Source organism: Ips typographus, linkage group LG6, assembly GCF_016097725.1.
Source record: "Ips typographus isolate SLU linkage group LG6, UJ_Ityp_2.0, whole genome shotgun sequence".
In the NCBI taxonomy this organism is placed as follows: domain Eukaryota; kingdom Metazoa; phylum Arthropoda; class Insecta; order Coleoptera; family Curculionidae; genus Ips; species Ips typographus.
This window is the reverse complement of record NC_138427.1, coordinates 6,747,527-6,760,358: the sequence shown is the minus strand read 5'-3', so window position 1 is coordinate 6,760,358 and position 12,832 is coordinate 6,747,527. Positions and strand designations below refer to the sequence as shown.

The following is a 12,832-nucleotide window of genomic DNA, read 5'->3' as shown; positions in this document are numbered from 1 at the left end:
AGACAGTAAACTCGCTTTAAGTAGAAATTAAACTAAAAAAATTTAAGCATATTGTAGTTTCAGAAAAAATGTCAAAATTGATCCAAAAGACAAAAAAATACAGGATACCATTGATACCAACAGAAAGTATGTTAATAAAAATGCAAAAGACAATAAAATTTCCAAATAAAATGCTGTATCACATCTAATTTCAGTAACGCACTAAAAAAAGTTTTAGATTATCCCCTTATCACCAGAAATAAATAAAACAAATGTAAATACTACCAAAACATGCAACAAACTGACTGATGAATAAATAACTGAAATAGTGTAAATAGATTATCTCAAAAACTGTAAAATTTGAAACTTTGACACCTTGTAGGTACATGAAAAAGAAAATGTGTGCCGAAATTTCTAATATTTAGAATGTAACAAATAAAGAAAAGGATACATTCAAAATATTTTTAACTATTGGGACTGTTAAGTCATTCTATTTTACTTCAATTTTTGCTGTTTAGAAGACCTTAAAATAAGCTGCTTTATCAAACATTCTACTAGAATATAAACTGACAGATTCTGTATACTTACATACTATTTTTGTCTGCAATATAGTACTTAAAGTTTACTCTCTGTTTGATTGGTATGGACACAATGCTTCATTACGAAAGTACAAGGTGATGAAGTATTTAAATTTTGATTTACTTTGTGCCTCTATACCGACTATACACTCGTTGAGATGTTTAGTTCAAATTTCACGATTTACACACACACAACTAAGCATAAAAGAAAAAAAAATGTATAAAGCTTCCCAAAGAAGTAAAAAATTCTTATAATATATGTTAAAATTTTTTACAATTAACCTACTTTACTCCCTTTTACTTCTGCCATTTTCTGTTTTTATTTTCTTTAAATTTATTTCTATTTAATATACAAAACAAGTTCCTGAAGTGTCTTTTTAGACTCTCTTATTCGAGATGTGTTATTAAAATAAAGGACCTAAGGAACCTTGTAAATCCATCAGCAACGTTTTAATTCAAAAATAAGGATATTTTAAAATGCAGTTGCAAACTGCTTTCTTGTGCTTGATGTCTTTTCCATATTATATTAAAAAAATATATAAAGGCATTGCTGAGAATCTATTTATTTTCTTAAACTGCATTGTGTATTCCCATTTTGTTTATAAATGTTTTCCTTCTTAGAAACTCAAACTCCTAAAGGTTGCAAGTTGGTATTCAGTGTTTTTCTTTTTATAAGTACAGTTTAAAGCTTTTTAACAATATTACTATGGAAACAAAAGTTTTAATCAAGTATTTAACATTTGTCTTTCTGTCCAGATTAAGATAAAAGTGATAACTAAACAAAACCTAGAACAAATATAATTAGATACATTATTAATTCGTACTTAAAGTATAAAATCCGGTGCCTTAGTTCTGCTCATCATTTCTCGCTTATTCAAAATAAACCCTCAAGCTGCTTAAGCATTAAATATGACCGCCGGCTTGGCCCCTTAAAGATCTAATTCTTAAAAGTTTGCTTATTTACAAAAGACTCCTTTTATCCCTCTAAAACGTTTCGTAAATAATGGCGTAATAACTTAAATTTTCCGCGATTCGCTGACTCGGCTTCTGGATGAAATAATTTCGGAATGTATTTGCGCCGCTGGGGTTATTTCTCGGGGCCGTTTTATTTAATCCATTCTTTGTGAATGGCCTCAAAAGATATTCATGCGAATTAAGAAATTCGCTGCCGAAACGAAATGGATTTCTATATAGGAACAGTGCCGTATTAGACTTAATTTTATTTTGTTGCTTGTCTTACTTAAAGGGTGGAAAGTACATAAAAAATAAAAGCCAAAGTGTCACATAAACTATGGTCGAGAAGTGCTCTAAATGTGGCCCAAAAAACAGTTTTTTTAATTTTCATTCTTACACAAAAAAATTCACATGAAATTTGGCATGCTTGTTCACCATTTGGAAGTGACCATTTGAAATTTTTGCGTCATGTATAAGCGTATAAAAATGACGGTATCTGAAAAATTATGTAAAATAAAAAGAAATGTCCAGACAATCCTTTCTAGGAAGAACTATGAACTATTACATATGCCCCAACAGAATGCCTTAAATTTATAGCTTAAAGAAATTTGAACGAAAAATCATTTTCAAAAATTGAAAAAAACCTCAAATGACCACATAAAAATGCATGCAAAATGTATTTTTATTCAATGCAATGCTCAAACACAATTTGAGGGAAGGACTTATTTATGATGTAAATTATAAAAAATATTTTTGTCAATGCAATCTTAATTTCGGTGAACCTAATAGATTCTATGCTGTTATATGGGTTATATTCTAATATTCAAAATATAATACCAAAAAGCTATAAAGAAATATAGTGGCATGGAGTTTTTTTTATAAAACACATGGAGTATGTATGTTTCTATACATTACCAGGGTTTTTTAATATTAAACCTACAGTGGTTTACTTTTGAATGAACCACTCTTCATGTTCTTACAAAAAATGTATTAGATTAAAAATGTCGTTACTAAATACCTATATAAAAAATATGTACTAGGTAGTTAAAGCATAATAATCGGATTCAACACAAACAAAGTTGCTCAGATAATTTTTTTTATAATGTTATTCTTTTTTTTCTATTTCATTTATTTTTTCAGTTTATAATTTAATTTTATGGGTTACTTATATCTGAAACAAAAATATTTTACAAATGACGACTATCTTGTAATTGGTATTGCCGAGGGTATTGCTATTGCCGATTGACTCAAAAGTATTGGAGATCCAAAAAGTGGGGTAAAAATTTGGAGTTTAAGACCCTAAGGAGGATCTATGTATGTAGATATTAACTTTTTGTTATATTTTTGGATATAGAATTCGCTTTACGTTAAAGTATAACAGAGTAATTTTGATATACCCGGTATATTAGAATAACAAGGCAAAATATACAACCCCTCAACTAAAAATGCATTAGATGAAAGATTATAAATAATTGTTTGCGTTTTTGAATAGTTTCATACATCCAGATGCCCCAAAAAACAATGGTATACAAATTATAGTATGGAGGAGTATACCTACGTCAAAAAATAAAGAAAGTAAGGTAAATTTGTATACCTATTATAGACATAAATTATACAAAGCAGTTTAATGGCGTTTTCGATTGGCATGTTTAGTGCAAAACCAGTGTATTGCCACACTGTTTCAATGACATTTGACAGAGCAGGATACAGATAGATTAGTTTTGCACTAAACTTGCCAATCGAAAACGCCATAAGTAAAGCCTATCCCAGGGCTAGCGGCAGTGACATAATAATTGTCGTTCTTTGTCTATTAGTTGTGAACTGAGCAAGACGGAATTTTTACGTCAATAACGTATGTTCTTTAACTAATCGGGAAAATTCGGCGTTGGCGCTGTCGGCAACGCCATTTAAAATTGATAATATTGATTATTTGGCGTTTGTTGTGACAGTTTCTTCGAACTTATCCCGTTGCAACTTAAATTTGTCGATTAGGTTATTATTTTAAGTGAATTGTATTTGTGTTTTTCATATTTTGATATTTTCGGTAACCGAAAATGTCTAAACAATACAGTGAGGGCAGACAGATGTTTCATGTGACATACAGAGGGTTGATTGTTGCTTACCTTACTTTGCAGGTTCCCCATCAAGAAAAATAACACGCACAGTCCAGAATCACTACCAACACCAGCCTGCACAATTCAAGTAAAATAATAACCACACTGATTTAATTTTTCCGAAGGTTTTTATATTTTGCCTTTTACCAGCATAACGTCACTCTTGTGAGTCTTGTCAAATCGGTAAACAACTGAAATACTGTCACCTGTCACTGTCAACTGTCATCCAATATTTATGTATCCTTTGCTAACTTTAAAAACACATTGATGCCATGTTGCCGAATACTCTCGTAAAAAAGGTATTGACAGACAAAACAATTTTCTTCTATTAGTAGCAAAAAACAAAAATAGTTTTTTAAAAATGCTCTATTATTGCTGTGTTATTTAAATTTCGTGTGAACCTCCTTAGTCTACTCTTGTTTATTAAAAATAAGGTAATAGATATTGAACTTAACCGTTTTTTTTTCGGGTCGCCCTGTAAAGCAAGGCTACAAAAATTTGGTAGCACCTATACAGTAACATAATATTGAAAGATTCATATTTCTTCTGCAAAAATAGACGTATAAAAACAGCAGCTGTCTGATGGTATTCGCAAAAGTTCTATACCGATATTGATAATAAATATAGAGAATATTAAACTGTAGCCGGTCATTAGCACCATCATCATGGGCCATCAAGTTTCTCGTAACAAACCTATTTAATATTCACATAATTGACATCGCTACAGCTACAAACAAAATCAATTTGACACCGAAATTAGACAAATTAAACTGTTGTTTTATGTCGCGCCCCTAAACCCCGGGCTCGTCGAGCCAATTAATTGTTCCCAATTATAATAATTGAACACATCATTACTAATTAAGCTTAAATCTATTTGACGCCGAAAACAGCGATTGTTTAGCGCGTCAACGAAAAATCGGCCTTAAATCCGCACTAAATAGGGCCATTAGCGCTGCATCAGTGAAACTCCACCTCAACGTCGACGGGGTGCGTTCGAGTACCCGCTCTCCACCTGACCGAGCACTAGCTGTCTCTGTCTGACACGCAGGAATAGTGGCGGATAATTGAGAGTCCGCGAACGCAACCCGTAAACAATCAAGCAAGCTTGGACTTCATGGCGGATTCAGACTAGAGCGAAAATCGCGCCGCGCCATGGAAAACAGAGAGCGGCGCTTTATTGGTTAAGGGGAAGCACCGCCTTCTTTGACAAACTTCTATTCAAACTGGAATATTAGGGAGTATCTTGTAGTCAATAGCCTCCCTACACCGGTATTTTTCCCTTTTGTATTAACTTCTCGCCTCAGTTTACGATGGGACACGACAGGAACGGTAGCTAGGGGGCTCTTAACGGTCACTAATACTTAATTCTCGGACTTACCTCGCATAAGCAGTACAGTGTTTTTTTTAGTGCGGTTTTCTTGTTCTTTACTTAACTTTTTTGCCTCTCTCTCTCTCGTAATGACTGATAGTCCAGTAGGTAAAACAAGGACAGATATGGCCGATGGCTGAGGATTTTCTTAGTGGCGTCAATTAGTGACAGTTATAGTGCTCAATATGAACAATGAAATAGAGGCGGGAGTTAAACATTTTTCTGGTAGGAATAACATTTTTTTTTCCTAAAATTAGTAATAACTTATTAAATTAAGTTTAAAAAGCTGATAATGTCTAGTTGATACTAGCACAATACTAGTCGCATACGAGTATCAACTTTTATGTTCAAAACCGTTATTCTATGTTACTCGAGTTGAAAGTAATACATAAATGTTTTCCGAATACACGAAACGAAAGATACATATCCAGATATTTTGAAATAAACAAGTCAAAAATCTACACAAAAATTCTGAAATTATAGCTAATTCTTGATAAAGATTTTTGAAAAGTAATAGTAAATGAATTACTAACAGAATACCCCGGTAAGTAATTTATTACCAGAGCGTTTACTCCTTTCCGACGGCCGGCAATTTAATTACTTACATTTCTTTATTTGACTCTTAATGCAAAACAAGCAATTAAATTAAGTGGCAATTTAAAAAAAGTAATTTTTATTAACGTCGATTGCATCACGTTGGCGCATTTAGGTTAGGTTAGGTTAGGTAGCATAGTTTTCAATTTTTTTTTCTAAAACCCACCATTATGCCTTACCTATATAACCTTACCTAATACAGTAGTAAAAGATGTACTTGTTTTGTTATTAAAAAACCGTTGATTTGGAATTTTGTCATTACTAAGTATTAAGTATTTTATGTTTTGTTAAACTATTACTTTTTAGTAACTGCGACAGTAAAAAAAGTAAAAAAACGGACTGCAAATTATCGTCTAAACGCTGACAAGTGAAACATTTTTGGTAAACAAACCAACTTTTAATTTAAAATACAAAAATATCTAATACTGAGGTATAAAACACATAAGAAAAATAAAACACATCTTAAAACAAATTAGGTGATCGATTCTGTTCTGAAATGGAATCGAATTTTAAATTTAACGTCAATTTTAGTTGTGACAAGAAGTTTCCAAAAGTGTTATTATTTTGTTTAATTTCACTAAGGAAATAGTAAAAAACTGGAAACTTAAGAGTATCAAAATTGATAACAAAACCTATACATGTATTTGCATTTGATTTGATTGAACATACAATGTTGAGAATAATATGTGAAAAAAAGCCTAAAAACTTTAATAAGGCTCAGAAAATCAATATTTGATGGTTGGTTATGACACTGTGGTGCTCAGTGAGACACCCTGTACATAACAACAAAACGACACTTATTTCACCAACATAGAAGGACTGTTTACCTCTTGATGGTGATAGCCAGGAACCTGAAGAAAAAACAAATGGTAAAATTGATTTTTTTTTTGTGCCACAGTTATTTGCAATAATGAACATTTTAATAAAAAAATATCCTGAAGCATGTATTAATTAGGGATTTAGAACATCCAAAACCATCTGGAAATCAAAATCAAATCTCACCTCTTACAAACCTTTTTATACCTTACATTCCAGGTATTTCTGACAAAATCAAACGAATAACTAAAAATATAACATCAGAACAATATTTAGAACTCAAAAGGCATATATTAGATTAAACCATGACTCCTGTGTTGCGACATCCTCTATTAATATTGACCAAACTTGGTTAAATATTCTAGAGGAGGAGATAACACTTGGACATATCAAAGGAAACTGAAATTTCTTGTAATTTTGTTTTCATTATATAACCCACCTTTCACTACAACAATAGATAACCTTTTCTATTGGAATGACAAAAATCAAAATTAATGTCAACTTTTATTGACAAAAACCCTTCTCGGAGAAGGGTTCAATTTAGTTGAAAAAACTATGAACAAACATAAATTAGAAATTGAGTCAGTCGTTGTCGATTGAGCAAGTCGTTGCTATTAATAATATTATAGAATGTATGAGAAGAGCTTTTTGATTATTAGACTCATTATTTCAATTCAAAGTAACGTACATGGAGAAGTAAAATGGTTAAATAAAATGCTGTTCAAAAAACCAAACCATAATAATTAATAAGTAATTAAGTAAATTATAATGTCGAATAGAAAAAAACAAGCAAATATAACTAGAGAGTAGTGAAATTAAAACTGTGGACACATCTAAAAGTCATAAAATGCTAATGAAAACAAAATTTCTCAATCAAATGGTTAAACCATAAGAAAAAGAGAAATACTGAAATTTTGGAATGCATTTTTGACAAAAATTGAACGTGCAATTTTGTTAAAATAGATTGAATTGGTTGAATTGAACAGAACATTAACAAAACTTAACTTTTTTTTAAATACAAGAGAGCAAATTACTAAATATTAAAAAGTATGGAAAAAGGAACTTCTTGCAAACGGTAATGACAAATACAGATAGCTGTTAACTGTTAACTTTAAAGAAGGAAAAGTAATTCCTTAACTGGAAGTGCTATACTTTAGCTAATACATTATTGATATTCATACCATACATTGACCTTTTTTGGGAGGTGGCATTCAAGGTTTCAACGTTTTGCCTTCAGCATATTACCATTAGATTTACTTAATTTGTTCAACAAAAATAAAGAAAAAGCTCCAAGTACGTTAAAACAATTTACTTTTATACTGAAATGTGTTTGGTAATGTTGCACCAGGTTGCACATATGGATTTATGGACATTTAACTACACATTGCAATAAACGGAAATTTGTCTTAACTTTCAACAAAATTCTGCCAACAATGTACTTTCGACGCCGATTTTATTAAAGCATTAACTTTACACTAATTTACATGTTTTTTATTCAAATTTCTTTACTACTAAATCTGTTTTGTGATTTGGATGTACCCCTGAAAGCTTTTTTGGAAATAAATGTCCTATTCTTGTTTCCATATTCACAAAGAGACTTTAATTAACACCTTGAATACAGAATCAGAATTTCAATCCGTTACTTTTAATTGTCGTGCATTGAGGTATTTTCTTGCTTCGTTGTCTGTACACGTATAGAGGCAAATTAGTCATAGTGAGCAAGTTATTCTGAAAATACTGTTAATACATTTTATTATTTTTCTTTTTATTAGTTAATATTATTTATTTCATCTAGTTAGTTCATACTGTTATAATAAGCGAAACTAAAGTTAATTGACAATTTACTTAAAAACGTACTTTTTGACAAATTTATTTTTTTAATGGAACACTCTGCATTTTATTTGCGACTTGGAAGCCTCATTAAATACCCAATCAAATACTGAAATTTTAAAGATGCTAAGAGGTTTTTGTAATTTTCTGGAAAAGTATTGATATTAGAAAAAATTTTTATACATTGTTGATTGAAAGAAAGCTTCAACAAAAAGAAGCAAATATTTTTCTTCTTCAGATGATTTTCAGATGCATACAGTAAAATTTGAAGCTAGTCAGCGTCAGAACTATAATTACGTCAATTTCCGTTCCATTTTGACAAAATTCTTGCTAAGACCGCTTAGTACCTGCAAACGCTAGCGCTCGATTCTCTATTATTGGTCTTTGGATTTTGCGAATAAGTTATCTTAGACAGACAGATTTTCTCAAACTTTTGCTCTGGTCATACAAATTATAAAGTTTTTTTTTTCTGTTTGGTAAAATTGGTGTATTAAGAAATCAAGTTATCGACTGTTTAATGACAACTTTTAATACGTTCTTTTTTAATCCAGATACTATTCATGTGACGGCGCCCAGTATTCTCAACAAGCCGTCACAAACGATGCCACAGAGATCTCCGTTTGCCATACAAGAACTGCTGGGCTTAGGAGATTCTCAACACCACAGGTCGCCAACTGCTGCAGTTTCGGCCATAACTCCCAATGTTTATCCCCATCAAAAAGTGAGTTTGGTTTATAAATGTTAATTCAAGTATTGTCTAACGAACTCGTCTAGTACCAACTACAAGCACCGACGGGGTTCCACCCCTCGGAGCACGGCTTCAGCCACCACCACATGACGATGGCGGCAAGCCGCATGGCCTACTTCAACGCGCAGGCGGCGGTGGCGGCGGCGTTCCTGCCTCACGGCATCGCAGCAGCCGCCCAAATGAATGCGGCGGCGGCAGGAGCCGGTCATGGATCTGCCGCCGCCGTTTTAGGTTTGGCTGCTGGACACCAGGGTGGTGGTTCCGGTAAGTCATGTCTTGTTTACTATAATTACTAGTATTATATAAAAAAATACTAAAAATGTGACAAAATGTATAAATAATGCATCCAAAATGTTCTTTTGACACTTCTCTTCACGCTTCTCTTACTTTAAAAAAAATAGTTAAAAAGACCCGTTTAAATGAGAAAATTAACTTCTAATTCTCAATGTGTGCTATTCATCAGGTGATGTTCGCGGTCCATACACCGTTTCGTCGTCGCATTTAAAACGTGTGAAAAGCAGGCAGCACATGTCAAGCGCAGGGGCGGAGAAGTGGGGGACAGGGGCGCCGTCGTCAGGGCCCCGTTTACCCCTTTCAGGTCGCTGAATAGCGAGGTGTTCGGGAATAAATAACTTGCCAGGCTTGGCTACCTGCAAAAGTGCCAAAGCCCGTTGTTTGCGCTTTAAGACTTCTCTCTTTGCCGTCTAGAGGTTAATGCTTTAGAAATCGTTGTTTTCTCTCAAAGAGGAAATTTCATCTTTTAAAAACAAACGTTATACTTAATTATCTTTCCGACAGAAATTCAAAAGTTGTCTGATAAACATTCTGTTTTTAATTTTACCAGTCCGTTTACTAAGTAACAAGAAAAGTTAATAATAACACGGTAAAATACCATTATAGTTCATCACTCAATTTCCTATTTTCCTAATTTCTAATTAGTGCTATAAATTTCTGGTTTCAAACCCACTTCGTACGGTTTAAGATCGAGTTAATATGAGATATAATTTTTCGCACTATAAGCGAGGCATAGTATTACTTCTCTCCCTAAAGAATGCGGTCCCTAATCTACTGGTGACAAGCAGACAAAGGACGGTGCCCCGCAGGGTTTAAGGCGAAGCCTTGGCCCAAAATCGCCCTTAAACCAGCACTGGATAAGGGCCAAACTGAACTGGCCCCGCGATCGGTCGATTTTAAAGTGGAGAACAAGGCATCGTATCACGCCGGTTTTGTGTGTTGATTAAATTATTCGGAATGTACCCTGTTTGGCTTTAACTGGCAATTATATGCTAATTTTTTTCACGGATTATAGCCCTTATCACGCGCTGGAAATGCATTGATGATGTGTCACAAGTATAGTTTCAATTAGAGTTAACTGTAACCTAAAAAGCAGTAGCTAAATTTGAACTGCTTGAGTTACAGTAAAGCAAAACAAGTTTGAGAGTTAAGTGTGAAAATTACATCTGAAAATGTTGGAAAATTACTTGAATACTCAAATTTGGCTAGGTATCAGAACTTCATTCTTATGAACCTCAGAGGTCAGAGCTGTCAAAGTGAAACACAAAAGTCTAGTAATAATTATGACAGAGATAAGAGAAAAGACGACAGTTTTAAGCTTTATTAACATAGACATAAGCCATCTTGTTTTGTCAGACTGAGATAGACACTGATGTAAACACTTTAGTAATTCGTCTAATGTTTCTGAAAATGTCAACTTTATCAGTCTCTTTATTAGGTTTTTATTAATCTTTTCACTTTTGTTTTAATAAGAAAAGCAGGTATAGTATTTCTTATAAAGCTTGTTAAAATAATTTAGATTTGACGTTGGCAAAGTGAATTTTTAAACTCAAAATTCAAATATCTCAAAAAACTCTGCTTAAATTAATTTTACATAATATAAAAACCTATGTAGAATCAAAGGTCATGTTTCAGCCTCAAGAAGTTGTGGTAGCATTTTTTTCGTTACTTTTAGGAACACCCTGTATTTGCACTTCAATTAGTAAACCAATAGTGTATTGGCTTTTTACAACACCAGCACCACCTATAGTTGATAGATTGAAAGTTTACAATTCTCGTGTTGGTAGATGGCGCTACTGTCACGTTGTAGTTTTTGGTAGCTAAAACGATTACTTTTTCAAAAATGTATTTGAGCTAACACCCAACTAAATGAACAAATTGTTTTAGTTTTAGGATTTAGTTTAATTTGAGCAACATGAGACAAATCACAGCTAATGTGGATTTTAAACAGCCTAGAAATGACTCAAATAAACTCAATAAAAAACACAAAAATAGCGTCTTAATTAAAAGTGTTTAGAAATTGAATGGTGATTTTGTGTATTATTGTTAAAACAATAATTTAGGTATTAGAACACTTTTGCTCTCAACACCTCTAAATTTAAAAATGCTACTGAAAATGAAGTTGTTTAAATTGCTTCGTACTGAAAATAATCTAAGAATTTTTCGAAAAATTAATAAAAGCATAAATATAACAATATTTTACTTAAACGATACGACAAAACAATTATAGACATAGACATCAAGTTCAAAAAATATGAAAACAGACTAAAGAGGACCAAGTTTTTAAATTCCCATCTCAATAAGACGATTTAGGTTCAGTACAAAAAAAATTAAATTAAATTTACTTATTTTATAAGAAACGCAGTCAAACGTGGATTTTAGGACATTGAACAACGTTAAATGGTTAAAATAAAGTAAAAATATCGCTTGAATCAACATTGAATTAACTTGCAATCACAACGTTGATTTGCAATAATGTAATCTAATGTTTGAAAGAAAAACGTTTGATCCACGTCACTTTGCAAATGTTATAAAACGTTTGTAGAAGATGATTAGTTACGTTGTTGTGTAAATGTAATAAAATGTTTGTTTTATTATTAGTCCCTTTTAAAAGTAACATACAAGTTAACGTTGAATTTCAGTTATGCTACCTAAATGTGTAACAAATTTGGTTATTGTGAAACAAGTTATAAAATAAGGTTATGGTTTTCTGATAATTTGTCTTAAAATCAACTAAATAACCACAACCAAAAATCAACGAGAAACGTTCAAACATCGATCAGAACGTTGATTGGAAGATATAATAAATATGTGTGTGTTTATTGGCATCTAAATTTTTGATCTCTTCATCTTCCATAACAGCCATCTAAAAGAATACAATATGACTGAATGATGAATATGAATGACGAATTTTATCAATGTAGCCAACAGATCTTTTCCTATGCTGGTATGGCAAAGAAGGGGAGTTATATAAAGAAGTTTGCAAACGTATTCCGTACATAATTTTATCTAGTTTATCTATGTAAGTAGTAAAAACTGTTTTCAATAATATTGAAGACTGTTTTGTCACCTGTTATTGATATCACCTTTGACAAAGACATGGAACAAGACAAGTGATATTATAAAAAAATTAAATTAACTTTATGTTTACGTTTCTTGATTGTGAAAGTCATACGTCAACAACATGTTTTCATAATATTCTATCTAGTTATTAGGCAATAAGTTAATTATTACATAATACGCAGATTTACAAATAAGACACTACAATAAAACCATTTAATGGGCGATTTGTTACGCCTCTGATTTACATATACTGTATACCCTTTAAAGAGGTTTTGTTCTCTTTATCTAATCGGATTCACATTAAATTACCAATTAGTCCAATGTTGGATAATGCCCTAATGAGCCATTGATCCTCATTAAGTACGCATCGTATCGAGGTTCCTGCCTCTATCTGCTACAAATTTTAAACTTATTGCCAAATACCCCGAACGAAAATCGAGCCGCTTATTGGCTTCGTTATCCAGAAGTAAAGGATGACGTTGCACTCTGGATC

At 32.2% G+C, this 12,832-nt stretch overlaps 1 protein-coding gene and 1 long non-coding RNA gene across 2 annotated transcripts in view; both read left to right on the top strand.

The window, feature by feature from the left end:
* Window positions 1–3,406: 3,406 nt before the first annotated feature.
* LOC145730903 (uncharacterized) lies at window positions 3,407–3,992 on the top strand. The gene is made up of 3 exons (XR_014178705.1): window positions 3,407–3,516; window positions 3,647–3,713; window positions 3,776–3,992. It is a non-coding gene; the product is annotated as an uncharacterized LOC145730903 (long non-coding RNA).
* Window positions 3,993–8,736: 4,744 nt separating this feature from the next.
* Window positions 8,737–12,832, top strand: part of LOC145730595 (uncharacterized) — a 39,463-nt gene continuing 35,367 nt past the window's right edge. The window contains exons 1-2 of the mRNA XM_081981880.1: window positions 8,737–8,955; window positions 9,009–9,246. Of these exons, the coding sequence (XP_081838006.1) occupies window positions 8,752–8,955; window positions 9,009–9,246 (442 nt within the window). The 5' untranslated portion in view covers window positions 8,737–8,751. The remainder of the gene's footprint in view (window positions 8,956–9,008; window positions 9,247–12,832) is intronic.